The 15,700-nt window shown below is 55.3% G+C and overlaps 6 protein-coding genes across 6 annotated transcripts; 3 read left to right on the top strand and 3 right to left on the bottom strand.

Moving 5' to 3' along the window:
* Nucleotides 1-75: 75 nt before the first annotated feature.
* Nucleotides 76-2,854, bottom strand: BU26DRAFT_509882 (kinase-like protein; the record flags this gene model as incomplete). Its single annotated transcript, XM_033827177.1, has 3 exons — nt 76-903; nt 1,008-1,560; nt 2,247-2,854. The coding sequence occupies 3 exons, from the start codon at nt 2,852-2,854 to the stop codon at nt 76-78; spliced, it is 1,989 nt and encodes a 662-aa protein (XP_033678361.1).
* A 662-nt stretch (nt 2,855-3,516) lies between these two features.
* BU26DRAFT_609419 (kinase-like protein) lies at nt 3,517-4,471 on the top strand (the record flags this gene model as incomplete). The annotated part of the gene is made up of 2 exons (XM_033835922.1): nt 3,517-3,848; nt 4,008-4,471. The coding sequence occupies 2 exons, from the start codon at nt 3,517-3,519 to the stop codon at nt 4,405-4,407; spliced, it is 732 nt and encodes a 243-aa protein (XP_033678360.1). The 3' UTR covers nt 4,408-4,471.
* Nucleotides 4,472-6,077: 1,606 nt separating this feature from the next.
* On the top strand, nt 6,078-8,069 carry BU26DRAFT_116616 (uncharacterized protein). The gene is made up of 5 exons (XM_033819457.1): nt 6,078-6,443; nt 6,495-6,534; nt 6,582-6,649; nt 6,701-7,074; nt 7,144-8,069. The coding sequence occupies exons 1-5, from the start codon at nt 6,252-6,254 to the stop codon at nt 7,700-7,702; spliced, it is 1,233 nt and encodes a 410-aa protein (XP_033678359.1). The 5' UTR covers nt 6,078-6,251; the 3' UTR covers nt 7,703-8,069.
* An 814-nt stretch (nt 8,070-8,883) lies between these two features.
* BU26DRAFT_581494 (alpha/beta-hydrolase) lies at nt 8,884-11,020 on the bottom strand (the record flags this gene model as incomplete). The annotated part of the gene is made up of 4 exons (XM_033834495.1): nt 10,661-11,020; nt 10,363-10,604; nt 9,985-10,313; nt 8,884-9,930 (listed from the first exon to the last, which is right to left on the bottom strand). Exons 1-4 carry the CDS (start codon nt 10,819-10,821, stop codon nt 8,884-8,886), a joined length of 1,779 nt encoding a protein of 592 aa, XP_033678358.1. The 5' UTR covers nt 10,822-11,020.
* Nucleotides 11,021-11,213: 193 nt separating this feature from the next.
* On the top strand, nt 11,214-12,102 carry BU26DRAFT_116599 (uncharacterized protein). Its single transcript, XM_033819456.1, has 2 exons — nt 11,214-11,487; nt 11,569-12,102. Exons 1-2 carry the CDS (start codon nt 11,439-11,441, stop codon nt 12,042-12,044), a joined length of 525 nt encoding a protein of 174 aa, XP_033678357.1. The 5' UTR covers nt 11,214-11,438; the 3' UTR covers nt 12,045-12,102.
* Nucleotides 12,103-12,506: 404 nt separating this feature from the next.
* Nucleotides 12,507-15,234, bottom strand: BU26DRAFT_609416 (uncharacterized protein). Its single transcript, XM_033835921.1, has 5 exons — nt 14,389-15,234; nt 14,112-14,246; nt 13,847-13,996; nt 13,063-13,698; nt 12,507-13,011 (listed from the first exon to the last, which is right to left on the bottom strand). The coding sequence occupies exons 1-5, from the start codon at nt 15,035-15,037 to the stop codon at nt 12,755-12,757; spliced, it is 1,827 nt and encodes a 608-aa protein (XP_033678356.1). The 5' UTR covers nt 15,038-15,234; the 3' UTR covers nt 12,507-12,754.
* Between the last annotated feature and the right edge of the window lie 466 nt (nt 15,235-15,700).

The raw sequence follows: 15,700 nt of genomic DNA, 5'->3' as shown, positions 1-15,700 counted from the left end.
CACAACAACGAAACGCAAATCTCTCCCAGCCCCGATAACAACCACTCAGACGCCACACAGCTCAGATATTCATACCTACTCTAGATCCGAAAGAAGCTTCTCAAACAGTGGAAACACGCCGTCTTGCTCCATGCTCGCCTTGGTCGTACGGATGCTCTCCAACAGCACCTCCGCGCTAGGCTGATCTGGTTCGTAATCTATGAGACAGGAGGAAATTAGACGCCTAAGCTTCTGAGAGTAGTTATCGTACCCATACCGCCACTCGTCGTGTTCGAACACCGAGGCCCTTTTATCTGGCTTCTCAACCCTTGTATAGAAGCACATCATCACGAGCCCGATCTGGAAGATATCACAGCATTGCGCAGCCCCAGGACCCTCGGGAGGGACGTACAAAGGGTCCTGAGCGGGGAGATCTTGCTTCATCAGTTTCTTGGCACGCACTTCACCGAGGGTAACGGCGCAGCCGAAGTCTCCGAGCTTGACAATAGCGTACGTGTTCGTCTCTCCGGAGTGATGCAAGAAAATGTTAGTCAGAATGATATCGCGGTGGATTACAGGATCCCAAGACTCTATATACCCCTCTTCACCCTTCCGCGACCCGTTATGGCAATACCGTACTGCCTCCGCCAAGCTCTCGAACAGATGCCAGAGAAACGCCTCAGGGAAGTGCTCGTCCATTGAGATGTACAGCTTCATCGCCTGCATCAGCGTCCCGCCCTCGCAAAACTCAGTACATGTCCATGGGATATCATGCTTATGCTGTCCAAGATCAGCGCCGTACAGCTTCAGGATATTCGGATGCTCAATCCCCTTCAAAATCCGGATCTCGCGCTCCACATATCCGGAGTGGTACGGCTCCGGCGGCAGCAGCTTCTGCACACACATCCGATTCTCCTCCAGATCCTGTACCAGATTAATACCGCGGTTGAAGAAGCCGTTTGATATGGTATTCTCGCCCGTCAGACTACATACGATCTCCCACCGCCTATCTAGCACGTCTCCGATACAATCTGCTTGAGCATGTCCATGGTGCAGGCGACGTCTTCGGGCGTGCCGGGCTCGCTGAGCGCGAGCTTGCAGAGATGGAACGCGTGCTGCAGACCCGGGAAGTCGGGTAAGTCTGAGGGCGAGGTTTGGAGATCTATCGATGGGTGCGAGAGGAACAGGTCGAGGTGGGTGCTTAGGGGCGCGTCGTTATTTATGGTGCCCTTGTTTTCCTTGAGAAACCTGCCGAAGGCGGAGCTGGGGTTGACTTCGAAAGCCTCGTCATTCTCTTCTTCCTCCTCGTCTTCTTCGTCGAATTTCCTCTTCACTCCTTGGGAGGTTTCTTGGGGGTTTGAGACTGGATCAGAGGGAATCGCTCGTTTTGCGAACTGTTGTGGTTTGAGATTTTCAATTTGCTGGCTGCTGGAGTCGGTCAGGACGAGGGCCCCAAAAGAGGATCCCAGCGTCGCAATCAGACCTTGGACGTGCTGATGAAGAGCATTGTGAAGTGGGAATGGCGCCATGACTGACGGGAGGAAGCGAACACTGACGAGTAATGACGATGCTTCGGTTTGCCTGTACGAAGTGTGCGTAGACGATTAAGATGGCTTCTTGTGCACTTGATGGGTTTACGATACGATGTGGATTGGATTGTGAACAAGTCCATGGAGTAAACAATGCCGGAGAGAAACTAACATTTCGAGAACCCCATCTACCACATCCACAATGTATCGGACACCGCGTTAGAGTAAACCACGTTGTTTTCGATCTCGCCACGTTCTCGGCCTTCTTCTACAACAACATCGATTCACGGATGCCGTTCAAGGGCATAGATTACGGGATGGCCAAAGGTCCAGCAGAAGGAATGCGGTACTTGGGATGCTTCAAGGTACATTATTAGATAATCTAAGACACGATTAACATTTCAGCAACAGTATACCATTAACTCCCTCCTAATCCAGCGGCGCCCTCCCCATTACACATTAAGCTTCTCCCTCGCCATTTCAATCCTGAGGACCAGCTCCTCAACTCCAATCCTCTTCTCACAGTCCTCCTCCATACATCTACATACCAGCTCCTTCAGCTGGCTCGAGTACGCTGGCTCCTCCCTGATCCGCTTAACCGGATCCCAGCGCTTGATCGGTGCATCCATTACGAATATCAAGCAATACAGCACCATACCAATCTGCCAGATATCACTGCGCATATTAAACGCCGGCGCCTCGGGCGGCTCGAAGCGCGAGTCCTGGCGCGAAACATACAAGGGATGGGAGTCCCCGCAGGCTATGTGCTGCAGAGTTGTGGAGCAGCCGAAATCCCCGAGGACGACGCGCGGGTACGGACCATCGATATCTGTGCAGCCTTCTAAGGTCAGGAACACATTGCAGGGTTGGATATCCCTGTGGTACACAAGATTCCAACGCATTTGATCCGGCAAAAGGGCCGCGGTCCCGCTCTGACAATACCGCACTGCTTCAGCCAGCGAAGCAAGAACGTGCCAGAGAAACGCTTCAGGAATGCTCTCACGCGCGTTGAAATAGGCAAAAATTACATCTTGGAGCGAGCCTTCAGTGCAGTACTCAGTCCAGATAGTAGCGCTGGGCCAGCCACCGTCCATATAGCCTTCTTCGTCGAGGGTGAAGTCGACCAGATGGCTGATGTTGGGGTGGTAGCGCAGTTGGTGCAGGACTTCGATCTCGCGCTTAGCGTAGCCGTCTTCGATGTCGAACAGCTTGAGGCGCTTTTCGATGCACAACTTGCCTGTTATGGCGTCTTCGACTAGGTAGATGCCGGCGTTGTTGGCGCCGAGGAAGGAGCCGCGTAGGTCGTGGAGTTCCTTGAAGCGGTGCGTCGCGCTGCTGGAAGACATGTTTGGGGCTGGAGAAGTTTATTGGAAGGGATTTGGTGTTGTGATCCTGGGAGATTGAGATAATGGTGCTTTTAAAGAGGAAGGCCTAGAGTGTGGAGACGTGCAAGCACAATGAACAGCCGGAACATAGTTATGTACCTCTCACAATGTAGACGGGAAGAGCGGAAATATCGACGAATGGGCAGTTTTTACTTTTGCGTAGGCATGTCTCAAATTCCGGGCATCTAGATAAATTCATTATTAGTGAGTAAGTTTTGGGGAAACCTATGGCTTACGACAGTGACTACTCCACGCAGCTCCGAGAATTCCTCCAGAGCGCGTGGCCGATCGCTCTTGCTTCCGTAAGTTACCATGAAGACCCTTTGCCTACGTTATATCCTATCTAGAGCATCCGCAGTGACTATTGGATATGAAAGTCGGGTCCAGGAATCACCACTGCCATGGAATGTTAGCCGCGCTGTCTTGGGCATATTGAATGGCCTCGTCGCCGGACTGGGAGAAGTTAGCGATAAACATGCTATTCCAAATTTCAAGATAAAGTGAAGAAGAAGCTTGAAGGTCACTTACATACCAGAATCCGTACATAAATACCAGCATCGTTCGATGACCCCACCTCCAACTTCCGCATATCCTGAGTTCTCCAACACGCCAATAAGTGCAATATGGCCCCGCGCTCTAACAAACCTAACATCTACTCTGTGGAGCGAGAGCTGATGACCACCGGGCTCTGCAACGGCGGCATCCTGCTTGTGCGCAACCGAGAAACGGGCAAGAAACTCATCGAGAAGAAGATCGAGGGCGACGCCGTCCGAGCGGCCAGAGCCACTGACGAAATCGAGATACTAAAGCAGCTCCGCAACGGGCGATATATTACTGAATTGATTAGTAGCTATATCGACTCCGACTTGAGATATGCCAGTCTCTGGCTCGAATACTGTGAACTAGGAAACTTGGATGATCTAATCAGGCGCCATGCCCCGGAGCGGGACCCTGTGTATGAAAGATTTTTGTGGAAGGTTTTCCAGCAAATTGCGGAGGCAGTCCGGTATTGCCATTATGGAAACGGCTCGGGGCGCTGGCACAAAATCGTCCATAGAGACATTAAGCAAGTCCAGCTGCCCATTCCCGCGTATCGTTAGCTAACCCATTTAAGGCCCGACAATATCCTACTCACGGGGTCGCGGGATAACCCCGACGTGCGTCTAGCTGACTTCGGATGCGCGGTGGGAGGCCCGCTGGGCGATCTCCGCTCTGTTGAGTCTGCTCTGCGACGAGGACATCCAGAATTCCTGCCGCCCGAGGATCCTAATTTCTCCGAGCTGAGCGATGTGTATCAACTCGGACTTACAATCCTCTGCCTAGCCACGCTGCAGCGATTTCCGGACCGGATCTATGAGCCTAGAGGCTATAGCGAGAGGATTCTTAACGTCTTGGCTGAATGCATGGAGAGCGATCCCCGGGACCGTCCTGGTTCGGACGCACTGCCAGATAAGCTTCACCGGCAGCGCCGTAAGGTCGAGCCTCTACCGGGAGGGAGACTGCATATTCGTTGATAGGAGTCGATGCAGAAGAGTTGCATGGCGACGATGGAGGGCCTGATGGTTGTGGGAAAGCGAGTTAAGCCAGTTTATTTGCGTAGCGAAATCCAATTCTAAGTATAGAATTGAAGTCGCTATGATGCCTTGTGCAGGAGGATTGCTGTTCCCAGTCTGGGCCGTGTCCAGGATCTGACCTACCCATTTAAGGTTTAGCGTTTCGAGCGTAGAGCGCTCCTTCCTTCGATCATGTTGCCCAACAAACTCAAATTAGACATCACTTCTCTGCGACCTCTACGCGCCCTTCATGAGTTTCCCACCTTTTCTTGGCTCGATTTGGCCAAAGCAACAGACTGATCTATCTCGCAGGGTGGACCCCAGTTCTACTGCGTGGCCCAGGCTATGCATCCTCGACCTCCTGATCTCTTTTCGCCGATTGACCTGCAACAAAGACGTTGAGACTCTCGTGTCCGCCGTGTAACCTACGAGTCTTGGGTATACAGGGCGTTTCAAGAGATACGACGGGCCGTGCCAGAACGGGAAACTGGTAAGACTGCATAACGTGGATGCACCCCGAGTGTTCCTCATCACAGTTACACAGGCATGCGAAGCCCTTGGCTGATGTTATGCTCTGGAATGTGAGCGACGTATCCCGTTGAGTCGGTCGCGGTCGATCAAGCCTCCCAATGGCGACCGCGAATCGTGGAGGAGGGTTGAAGTGCGCTGACGAACAGAGCATTTGTCACGCTCCGTGTACGTACCCACCATGGACCCGTACGAACGACAACGGCCGTCAGACGCACCTCAGCTGAACCTCAGCACTAAGGTTCAAACGGGCGCACGGCATACAAAACCTTCATCTATCGGCGGCCAAGCGTGTCGTTTGGATTGGCGCATTGCGAGATCGAATTCGACACAAATTTGAAGGAATCACGCGGGCCGGACCGACGCCAGCAGCTCCTGAGCGTAGAGTTTCGCCCTGCGTCAAATGAGGCGACGCTCTGTCGAATGAGAGGCCCGTCGCAATCGCGTTGACGGCGGTGCCTGCCGATTCGTCGCGTTGTTGCTGGGAGATGGCGCTGGGCTGTAAGCCACCTCAAAATTCCAGTTCACCGCTGCCCCACACAACTCAACTCCGGCCCCCAGTGTTGGCCTGCGACAGGATTACCTCTTCGAAAAAAACATGGAGGAAAGGGCCTCGAACGCTGCAGCAATCAAATGAAGCGGCATTAGACGGCCAATGCGAAGGATGATGCGCAGGGATGGCCTGGCCACCGAAAAGCAGCCAGCCGTCCACGTCTCGGGACGGAGTAGCGGAGCCAGCGCCCTCCACAATCGCCGAGTAGCAACACTCTTGAGGTCGCACAAAAACAACTCGAGTCTTCGCGCAATTCGTCAAGCACAGTACGACGCTCCGAGAGACTGCTCTAGGCGCCCTGGCGACTCTCGACAGGTCGTACGAAGGGTGCGCCGGCCCAGTCCCGCTCACCGAAGCCGCCAGGGTGTAGGCTAAAAGAGGAGCCTTGCCCGCCCAACCCCGGTGTTGCGATGCATGCAATTCGAGCACGAGCGATTCCTTTTAGCTCGGTCGATCACTCGCACGTCGAACCATAATATCGACCGCGGCAGAAGTACGCCAACCTCACGCCTGCCCCTCTCTTCCAATTTACAGCTCGAGTGCGCGTCCTGCAACAGGCTATTTGCTCGCCATACGGCCTGGCACTATCTTGCTAGCTGATTCCTCATCAAGCGCCTCCCTCCGCCTAAATTTTCGGCAGCGATGTGAAGCTCTTCTAGCCCTTCAGCCTCCACAACGCCACTTACACCACTTGTACTCGGCCACCGAGGTCGCATTATGAGCCATGTCGGCCTTCACGCCAGAAGAGCTGGCGTACATGGAAGCGCATATCCATGATTCGAGAGTCTCAGAGATACATTGGGTCTACAGTGTGCCCATCGCTTGCGCGACCATCTCAACAGGACTGCGGCTATGGGCGAAAAGAGCCGGAAGGAACGGAATCACATTGGATGACTGGTTGATTGTCTTCGCAACAGTACGTTCTCCACCAAAGGCTGTTATAGCGGCTGCTCATAGTTTATGATAGATATGTCTGATAGGACAGTGCGCGAGTGGCCTGGGATATGGTACGGAATATCAACGTTCAGTGATTGTTCAAGGCTAACAACACCAGGCCCACCGCACGGTATGGGCCGGCATGTAATCGCTGTCGCTCCTCATGACTTGATGATGGTCCGAAAGGTGCGAAAATGTCGGCGGACTCTCATATTGGGTCACTGATTCGAGACCTAGGGCGACTACGTCTTCAGTCATTTTTACGATATTGCTCTCGTCACTGTTAAACTTGGTATTCTCGCCTTCTACTACCGCGTCTTCGTCGTCCCTCTGTTCCGGAAGGTCGTATTAGCCACCGCAGCGTTCATCATTGCATGGGGAATCGGCATTACGGTTACCTTGGCCCTTGTTTGCCGGCCCATTGAAGCGTTCTGGGACAGCAACGTCAAGGGAGATTGCCTGCACCTCGTCACCTTCACGTACTTCACCAACATCTCGAACCTCATCACCGACATCTGGATCTTCCTGATGCCAGTACCAGTAATATGGCACTTGCAACTGCAGACAAAGAAGAAGCTTCTTCTATGCTTGATCTTCTCGATCGGTTTAGCGTATGCATATCCACATTCTCTTCCGTTTGGCACTGGTGAAGAGCGGCGCTGACATATTTGCTTGTACAGAACCTGCATCGTCTCCTCCATCCGCCTCACCGTCGTCCTCGGCCACGGCTACCCCGACTTTACATGGTCATACGTTCCCCTAGGCGCATATTCCGCCTTCGAGCCCCTCGGCGGCATTCTCTGCACCAACCTTCCCATAATTTGGCACATGTGGCGGAAACGCCGGCCACTCCTACCTGGCTCCTCAGCCTTCAAGTCGCACCCCTCCACGACCGCAACCCCCGGCTCCGGCGAATCGAGGCGAAGCCGGATCGCCCGCTCGCTGGGCCTCAGCAACGCCGACCAGACTGGCACCGACAGCCAGGCGCGCACTATACTGGGTATTGAGGAAGAGGGACACGCTGCGTGGAGTCCGGAGATGCAGGATAACCCTGCGCAGCCAGAACGCGCGCAATTCTGGAAAACGGTGGAGCGGGTCCGCACGAATACCCAAGAGACGGCAGGCTCAGGTAGCGACATTGCGGAGATTCCGGCACAAGGACAGGTTCGCGGCCAATCCAGGAATGGACCCAAGAGCCCAGGTCTCAAGAAGAATGTGTGGGAAGTTCGCAAGAAATGAAGGGACGTCCGACTGGAGATAAACATCTTATCATCTACAACGGCTGCACGCTTCAGCAGCCGCAAAAAACCGCGCTGCAGCAGCAGCAACTAAAGCGCAAAAAAAAAAAACACCCACGTTTGCGCTGTTTGCGCTTCGGCATTCAGCCTACATTGCTATCCAACGCAATATACCCGGACCTCGCTTCGCACTCGCAAAACGAACGGCGCATTTGGAGTTTCTATTTTGGCAGCATCGCGGTAATAGCGGGCATAATTATGGCTTTATCGACGTTTGGTTAAGTTTGACGGGTTTACGAATCAACCTCGCTCCGCCCTGGGTTATACCTTTTCCCATCTTACGAGCAAACGACGCAGGCATCATTAGCGGAGGAGTTTATCGGTGTCGGTATCGCTTTCGCACTTGCACTCAACTGCTGTACTCTATGATGACGACTTTTTGTTGGATCGCATTGGATTGAATTTGCGAGGGTCCGTCCTCAGACCGAGGTGTGAGCATCGTTAGGATCTCGAGAAATGCGATGATCGTTGCTTTTTCCCCTTTCTGTTGCGCAATCGGTGCACGCTTTGACTGCCTCTCAGATTCGCGACGCGGGAGGGATCGCTTTCCTCCTGCCAGCCACCAACCAACGTCTCATACGGATAGATGGCGCAATCTGATTCCTTGCCTTCCCTCCTCTCCATCACATCCTCCTTTCTCAATCTCAATCTCAGCTTCACAATCGCAGTACTCTTCAACAATCAACAATCAGCATCGCCATCACTTCTCCCGCTTGTATCCGTCCCCGTGTCCGTCCAGGAGACCAACCGCGGCTAAAACCACGCAGGCTTGCCCTTCCCTGCGCGCGCAATATCGCGTTGCACAAGCCAAGCTTCCAAGCTTCCTTTCCGGTGATTTAGCAGCGCAGGGGTAGGCGAGGGGTGGATGCGAAGCCATTGGTGGAGGAATACTCGGTGGGACGGGGGGCGGGATTGGTTGCTGAATTGGGGTAGGGAGTTGGGGGAAACGATGAGGGTGCGAATGAGGAAGGTTGCGTGGGGGTCGCGGGAACGGAACGCATGGATTTTCCGGGGAAGGGGGAGGGGAGGGAAACGTGACGTTAACAGCGGAAGAGTAGTTTGAACGGATTTTGTGCATGAGTACATTAGTTTGTTACACAGAAGATATCTTTTCTACCCCATTCAATACGGCACCTTCGCCGCCCTGCCCAGCCACCACTCGCACCGCTCCCCCCTCCCTCCCTCCCACTTCTCCGCATCCGCCACCTTCAGCACATTCGTGACCCCGGGATCCAGATAAATCGCATACTTCAGATCGTCCGTGACATTCACCGGGATCCTCACGCCGCCCGTGGCATTCAGGCTCAGCAGCACGGGCTTGCTCTCGCTCCACACGGGCCACTGGATCATGCCGTTCCTGCCGACAGGGACGGTGGCGTTGGAGGCGCCGGCCTGGGCGTCCGCGACGCTGATGACGGGGCTGTTGGCGACGATGAAGTTGCCCCAGATCTTGCGGAAGGCGTGCTTGAAGGAGGCGCCGGGGTACGCGGTGCCGGACCACAGGGCCTGCAGGTCGAAGCCGTGGTAGGAGGGCGGGGCGGAGAACTGGTATTTCCACGCTGTGGGGAAGGCGGAGGCGAGCCAGTAGCTGGGGCAGTCGAAGGCGTACTCGGCGAAGACGTTGAAGACGCGTTGTTGCTGGCCGGTGCCGAAGGCGGATTGGTTGACGGCGGTGGGATAGGAGGTTCCCGAGGTGTCGTAGAGCGGGGCGGAGGGGTCGACAGGCTCGTCGTCGCCGTCGTAGGAGTATTCGTCTTCGAGGGCGGCTTTGTCGGCGGGGCTGAAACCCGGGAAGGTGGTGTCAATGTAGTCGCGGAAGTCTTGCAGCGTTCGGGTGGTGGGCGGGCTTAGGGGGACGCCTTCGTTTGCGAGATTGCTAGAGAGCAGGCGTTTCCCCTGGACGGATTTGGAAACCAGAGCCTCTGTTGGTAGTTCCTGAATGAAAGCGCCGTCGGTCACGGGGAGGAAAGCGAAGGTGCCGAAAGGCCCGGCTTCGGAGACCTTGAAGCTGGCGTTTTGGAGGACCAAGCTGTCGGCGTCGCGTAGGCATTGAAGAGTGTCTGCAGCACTTGAGCAGCCGGCGGCTTCGGCGAAGTCGTTGTAGTTCTTGGTAGAGACCTCGTCGTCGTAGTCGTGCTGATACGGGACCCATGGGCTCGCGGCTATGAGCTGTGGACGCGTTAGCACGTGATTCTAGAATCCGACTTCAGTACCTCTGCATACGTTCTGGAACAGCGTCTTGTTCTGCTTTCCACCGTACGCCATCGCCTGATACATGACGGCAGCCGCACCGGCAGACTCGCCCGCCAGGGTGACACGGTTCGGATCGCCACCAAACTTCTTGATATGCTTCTGCACCCATTGAAGCGCAAAGTTCATATCCAGAAGGCCAGCATTCAGCGCGCCATCCTCCTTGACGTCATCTCCGGGCAGGAAACCGAATGCTCCGAGGCGGTACTGGATGATTACAGAGATGAACTTGTTATTGTTGGTCACCATGAACTCGGTGGGATCGAGGCCTGTGGCGGAAAACAGACCGTATCCCCCTCCATCTGGGCAGTGTTAGTCGTGGAGCGATTTGGAGGGGCTTTCGAGACTAACGGATCCAGAAGAAGACGGGCAGGTTCTTCGCGCTTGACGGCGCATAGACGTTCAGAAACAAGCAGTCCTCGTTTCCGTACCCAGAAGTGAAGGCATACTTAGCCGGCGTCTCTGCTGAAGCGCCAGTCTGCGGGCATTGCGGTGGGTCGCTCGTTGCTGGGATGGTTGACGTCCTGTTTTTTGCGGGTGCCTGGGGAGCTGCGAATCTGAGGTTTCCTAGCGGCGGAGCGGCATAGCGAATCCTGCGCGATGGTGTTAGTCTAATCAGCCAGTGGTGCGGCGGTAGATAGAAGCATACCCCTTGAAGATGTTGATGCTATTGTTGGCATCGCGAGTCCCTTGGTAGACGGCGTATCCGAGGTCAACCGCCACGATTGATGTCGCCCGTGGAGCAAGTGGCGAGGCGAGGATGCCAGCTTGCGCAGCGAACAGCGCAACAGCGCCAAACAAACCCTTCATCCCGTCTCGTCTTCGCCCTTCTCGCAATCTCCAGACCCAAACTACTGTATCGCGCACACGCACAAAAAGTTGGCAGTTGCGGGTGCGACCCAGAAGCCAGGAAGAGCCAGCAAAGGAGGTGAAGAGACAGGACCCGGGGCCGTGGGAGCGCGTAGTGCAGCCTTAATCTACTGCACACATTCACGCGAGGTGCGCACGTTGGGGCCCACTCGTGCGGAGATTAACTGAGCCTTTCACTCCATGCTATTGCTCGCCCAATGCTCCCGAGACGAAAAGCGAGCGCTCGATGGCGTCGTCCAGAACGCCCGTGGTGAATGCGATGCGTGCCTGGACGGCCCCGCTTTGGTATAGAGGGACGCATGCGAGTATGCGCCGGCGCGGGCAGGCATGTCGTTCCCGCGCGAGATGGTGAGATGGCTCGCCAGCGCGCACGGCTAAAGGAGAGCCAGCGACGATGAAGGGCGTTGTGGAGTGTTCATTGGATGCGGGAGTGCCAGCGCGTTTCTTTTCTCCCGTTTTGCCCGCCCTTCCGCAGCCGAGGCCGCCGCTCGTGCTCGTCAACGGCGAACCCGTCCCCGTCAAAAACAAAGTTCTCCTGGCGAACTATCGATTGACGCATGATGCTCGTGCGTGGTATATTTAGGCCTGATGATTCGAGGAGCACCGGTAGGTATCGATAGCCCGCCGTTTAATCCTTAGCATGTGAGCGAAGGACGAGCTCTTCGTATGCTGAGATTGAGTCTCCAGCTCGTTCCAAGGATTCTACCGAGCGAACGTTCGCCCAATTCGACATCCTATTCCAGAAAGACGACACGACGTTCGAAAGCCGAAGACAGCAGGTCCCCAAGTCGCAGCGCTCGAGTCCAGCGGCCAGGCGCGTGGGAGTGTTCCTGGTCGTTCATCTCCCGATATTGGCCATCTGGTCAGCTCATCCGGGGTCTCGGGGCCAATGGCATCGCCTGCCGACGCAGAGGAATGACTCGGCAGCGCAGGGCATCGCGAGGCCCCTCGGAACGGAAACATCCTTCGAAAAGCACACGAAGGCCCGAATGGATGCGAGAAAATGGACGGTTGGGTTCGCGGGCGTGAGCGTGGTGCAGGAACGAACGGCACGGAAGACACAGAAGCCTCAGCCGTGGCGCATCAAATTTCCCGAATGCACAGCGCTTGGAAGGCACGACCTGCGTGGTGTGATGAGGAGAACATACCTAGGTGTAACATAAAGGATGGCATGTAAGGTACTTACAGACGGGGATTGGCGAAAGGCGGATAGTTGGGTTTCCATAACAATTCAGCCTCCTCGCTATACCCAGCCTTCGCGGACCTGCGGAAAGGAGATTAGTCGCTATGCTCCCCTACCGACCTAGGTATGAAAATCTCCAGACCAGAAGATAGACAGTAAACGCGCAAAATCCAAAGTTCGAGGCTGGAGACTGCGAAAATGACTCCCCACCGCAGGGTCGTAGTCGGGCGGGCAGTATTTAGAGCATCGGCTCTAGAACCTCGCCACACGCCACTTTTGTTTCTCATACCATGTAGACCCCCTGATAGGGTACCAGCGGCCTGGCATGGAGAGCTTAAATGGACTGCACTGGACGTTTTGGGGCCAAATCTGCTTCAGCCTTGCTGTGCCTCACGGGTGCATGACAAAGGACGCAGCATCTTCATAACCATGCTAATTTCCACTAGAGTCAAAGATGAGTGCAGCATATAATACATTCTGGAAGGCCACATTTTGAATCGCCTATGAAAATGCATGAGAAGCCACCTTAAAAGAGGCTGGAAGCCAGAGAGCTATGTCCTTGACGCCGAATGCCCGTAACTCCATGCACCGCACTCCGTCGCCGAATATCGTACATCCGAATCTCAATTTCTAGAGGAGTAATAGATACCTCGACATCATCTTGTGCTCGCTTGGAGAACCGTCCATGCTTTACATCGTCTCGAAGACGCTGGTGAACAGCTCGAAGGTAAGATCCACGTTCGCTCCCTTGCCGTTCTTCCAGTTCGCGTACCGCTGGATGCGTGCGAGCAGGGTCGGGTCGCTGGTGAGGGCGGATGGAGTGACCGGAATCTCGATAACGCCCTTGGGGGAGTCAAAGCGCGCGACGAACTCAACGGCGGTGGTGGCGGCGGGGGCAGTTTGGACGGCCGGAACGACGGGGGTAGGTAGGACAGCTAGAGGTGGGCCTAGAAGGGGAGTTAGTACAGTGAGCCGAAGGACATTGGAGTGAGGCATACCGTTGCTGAGATCATTAGTTGCGGGCATCGATGGAGTAGGAGTTGCGGTCGCAGGGGTCTTGTGACGGCCGGAGGTGTGAGCGACACCGAGCCTGAGGAAATCCTCATCGCTAAGCTCCCGCGCTGGAGCAGTTGTCGCTGGAGTGACCCTTGCTGGAGTAGCCTTCGCTGTATCAACCTTCTCTGGCGCCGCTTGAGAGGCTTCCAGTGCCGATTCTAGGAGTCCATGATTTTCCTCCTCGATTGCCTCGCTTCCGGCTTCCGCTACGGACGTTGCGCGTTCAGTCTGAGCCGGAGCCTCCCCACCAGAGAGACGAGCGGAGCGACGAGTGGTGTGGATCTCAGGAGTCTCGTTGTCATCAACGTTCTCGGACATGATGACGTCGAAGGTGGATGGAGTCACATTGGCTTCATCCTCGGACTGCACCTGTGCCTCTGATTTTCGTGTCTTTCTTCCACGGCCACCTCCTCGTCCAGTTCGGCTCCCACGCGGCTTCTTAGGTGGGCCGGGCTTAAAGGTCCCATCTCCGTTCCGCTCGCGACCGCGCTTCCTCTTCAGTGAGGATGAGGGGAGGGCATCGAGGTTCGTCTGGACCGGTTCGGCGTCGGCGGCGATCAGCGGGCGATCAGGGCTGGCTGTAGGCATGTTAGTTGCGGAGATAAATACTTTGTTGCAAGAATTTGCGGATAGAGATATTGTCTTGAAGCTGAGGGCGGTGTGCCAAACGAGGGACACAGCTCAGATGCGGGGCGAAAGAAGGCAAGCAAAAGGTTGTGAGCGTACCAGATGTGGACATCGCAGCGCTAGCAAAGTTGCCCATCGACTCGCTGGTCGCGCGGGAAGTCGACTCCATAGGAGTGGGAGGAGTGGGAAGCGCGGGATTGGTTGTATCCGACGCAGCTGCCTTCTGAGGAGCCTCTGGGGCGGGTGTTCCTTCTTAACGTCAGTAAAAATGTGCTAAGGTAGTTTCATATGAGGCGCTTGAGAGCTCATTTCTCTGCTTTGTAACGAAAAGAAGAAATGATAGGTTGAGCTCATGAAATCATACCTTGGAAGGAACCGTTCATGTTGGAGGCGGGTGTCGGTCCGCGTGATGCTCCACTAGCATCAACGCTCTCAATGACGGTGGGCGTCGGCGGCTGGACAGCATTGTTCGGTGTCGTGGTCAATTGCTCTGGAGCGGCTAATATCCATTAGCGACCATATTATCAGGTAAACCAGTCGCAAGAGCGACAGCGGAAACTGGTGGATCAGATGTGTCTGCGCTGATCGCGTCTTGAGGTTCACCACAGACAATAAGGAATCACCGCGAGAGCTAAACGTACCGTGATAAGCAACAAAGCCATTCTGCCTAGATACGGCCTGGTATCCTCGAGCGGCCTGAGGAGCAGGACTAGCCATGCCCAACTCCCCCATAGCGACTTTCCTAACCATCGCTGCGTTCATCGACTTCCAGTTGCGGTCAAAAAAAGGCCACTTATCCTGGGCCCGGTTGGTGAGGTGGCGCACGCGGCGATAGGCCGTCTCCAACTTGCCGAAGCCTTCACGGGTCTGAATGGGCCGGCCTGCTGCAGAGTTCTCGATCGGCTCCCACAGATACTGCTCCTTGACCCATGACGCAAGTTGGCGGTCCTCGGGGTCTTGGCTCTCGCAGAGCGCGCTGTGGATCTTGGTCAGGGTTTCGAGATCGACGAAGCCTTCCACGCGGTCTGGGAAGGTCATAGTAGGGTTGGGGTGATTTCGCGGGTGAATTTTTCCAGGCTTGACGGGAGCCATGTTTGCGGTCGCTGGCTTATGTTGTTGCGGGGTTGCGACTGGCGTTGCGGTCGGGGCTGGAGTCGCGGGCTTGGGAGGATTAGAGTCAACGGGAGAATCCACCTTGGTGACGGTGGTGCCTGCGCTCGGTGCTCCTTGTGCTGAGTCAAGCACGGGAAGCGGTATATGGGGTGCAATGTGTGTGTCAACGGCGGTCATGGCTGAAGGGCGCGTGAAGAGTCGAGAAAGAGAGAATTTTGCGCCTGGAGACGGCGACCTGGTCCCTGCGGCGACCTAGGGAGGCGGGAGGTTATTGAGAAAGCCTGCACGGATGTTGGCTGAGTTGTTTGGGGTGCGTTTCGTCTGCCTGAGACTGGGTCGAGGAAGACTCGAGGTGCTTTTGAGTTGGAGGGTGAAGGCAAAAGGTTGCGGAGCTCCCGACTCGAGGGCAGTCTTTGGTGCGTATGTATTCCTCATCACGCTACACGTGACGCAACACAGTTTCACTCGCCACCTGCGGATTACTCACTTGCAATGGGAATCATTGAGCGCTCGTCTCTACTACGTATTAAATCGTTACACAGGTTGGGTCTAACGAGCTCAGTTCTCTGCATGTGGGGAAGGGAGTACAATAGCAAGCTCCTGAAGCCTTATATTGGGCAAGCCATGCACACGTCATCGACGCAGTAATACGCAGCTTCACCATGGCCGATAAGCATTAGACAGCGTGCATCCTCGCACATGGAGTAAGCCCCACCTTTCAAAGTATAGTCTAACTCAAGCCATTCAAAATTCCTGAGACTAAAGATGGTGTTCCCATATGCATGTGCTTGCGCCGATTTGAACGTGGACTACGCTCACTAGCTGCTGGGCTTCTAGTAG

The sequence above is a fragment of the Trematosphaeria pertusa genome, assembly GCF_010094035.1.
Source record: "Trematosphaeria pertusa strain CBS 122368 unplaced genomic scaffold BU26scaffold_17, whole genome shotgun sequence".
NCBI lineage: Eukaryota > Fungi > Ascomycota > Dothideomycetes > Pleosporales > Trematosphaeriaceae > Trematosphaeria > Trematosphaeria pertusa.
Note: the sequence above shows the minus strand (reverse complement) of the source record. Positions and strands in the feature narration are given on the sequence as shown.

Excerpts from the sequence above, each read along its gene's own strand:
- BU26DRAFT_116616 (XM_033819457.1), top strand. The coding sequence starts at position 6,252 with ATGTCGGCCTTCACGCCAGAAGAGCTGGCGTACATGGAAGCGCATATC. Across the intron at positions 6,444-6,494 it reads GGTTGATTGTCTTCGCAACA|ATATGTCTGATAGGACAGTG; the intron begins GTACGTTCTCCA and ends AGTTTATGATAG. Across the intron at positions 6,535-6,581 it reads CGCGAGTGGCCTGGGATATG|GCCCACCGCACGGTATGGGC; the intron begins GTACGGAATATC and ends TAACAACACCAG.
- BU26DRAFT_116599 (XM_033819456.1), top strand. The coding sequence starts at position 11,439 with ATGATGCTCGTGCGTGGTATATTTAGGCCTGATGATTCGAGGAGCACC. Across the intron at positions 11,488-11,568 it reads TGATGATTCGAGGAGCACCG|CTCGTTCCAAGGATTCTACC; the intron begins GTAGGTATCGAT and ends TTGAGTCTCCAG.
- BU26DRAFT_609416 (XM_033835921.1), bottom strand. The coding sequence starts at position 15,037 with ATGACCGCCGTTGACACACACATTGCACCCCATATACCGCTTCCCGTG. Across the intron at positions 13,699-13,846 it reads CGCTGCGATGTCCACATCTG|CCAGCCCTGATCGCCCGCTG; the intron begins GTACGCTCACAA and ends ACATGCCTACAG. Across the intron at positions 13,012-13,062 it reads AACTAATGATCTCAGCAACG|GCCCACCTCTAGCTGTCCTA; the intron begins GTATGCCTCACT and ends CTCCCCTTCTAG.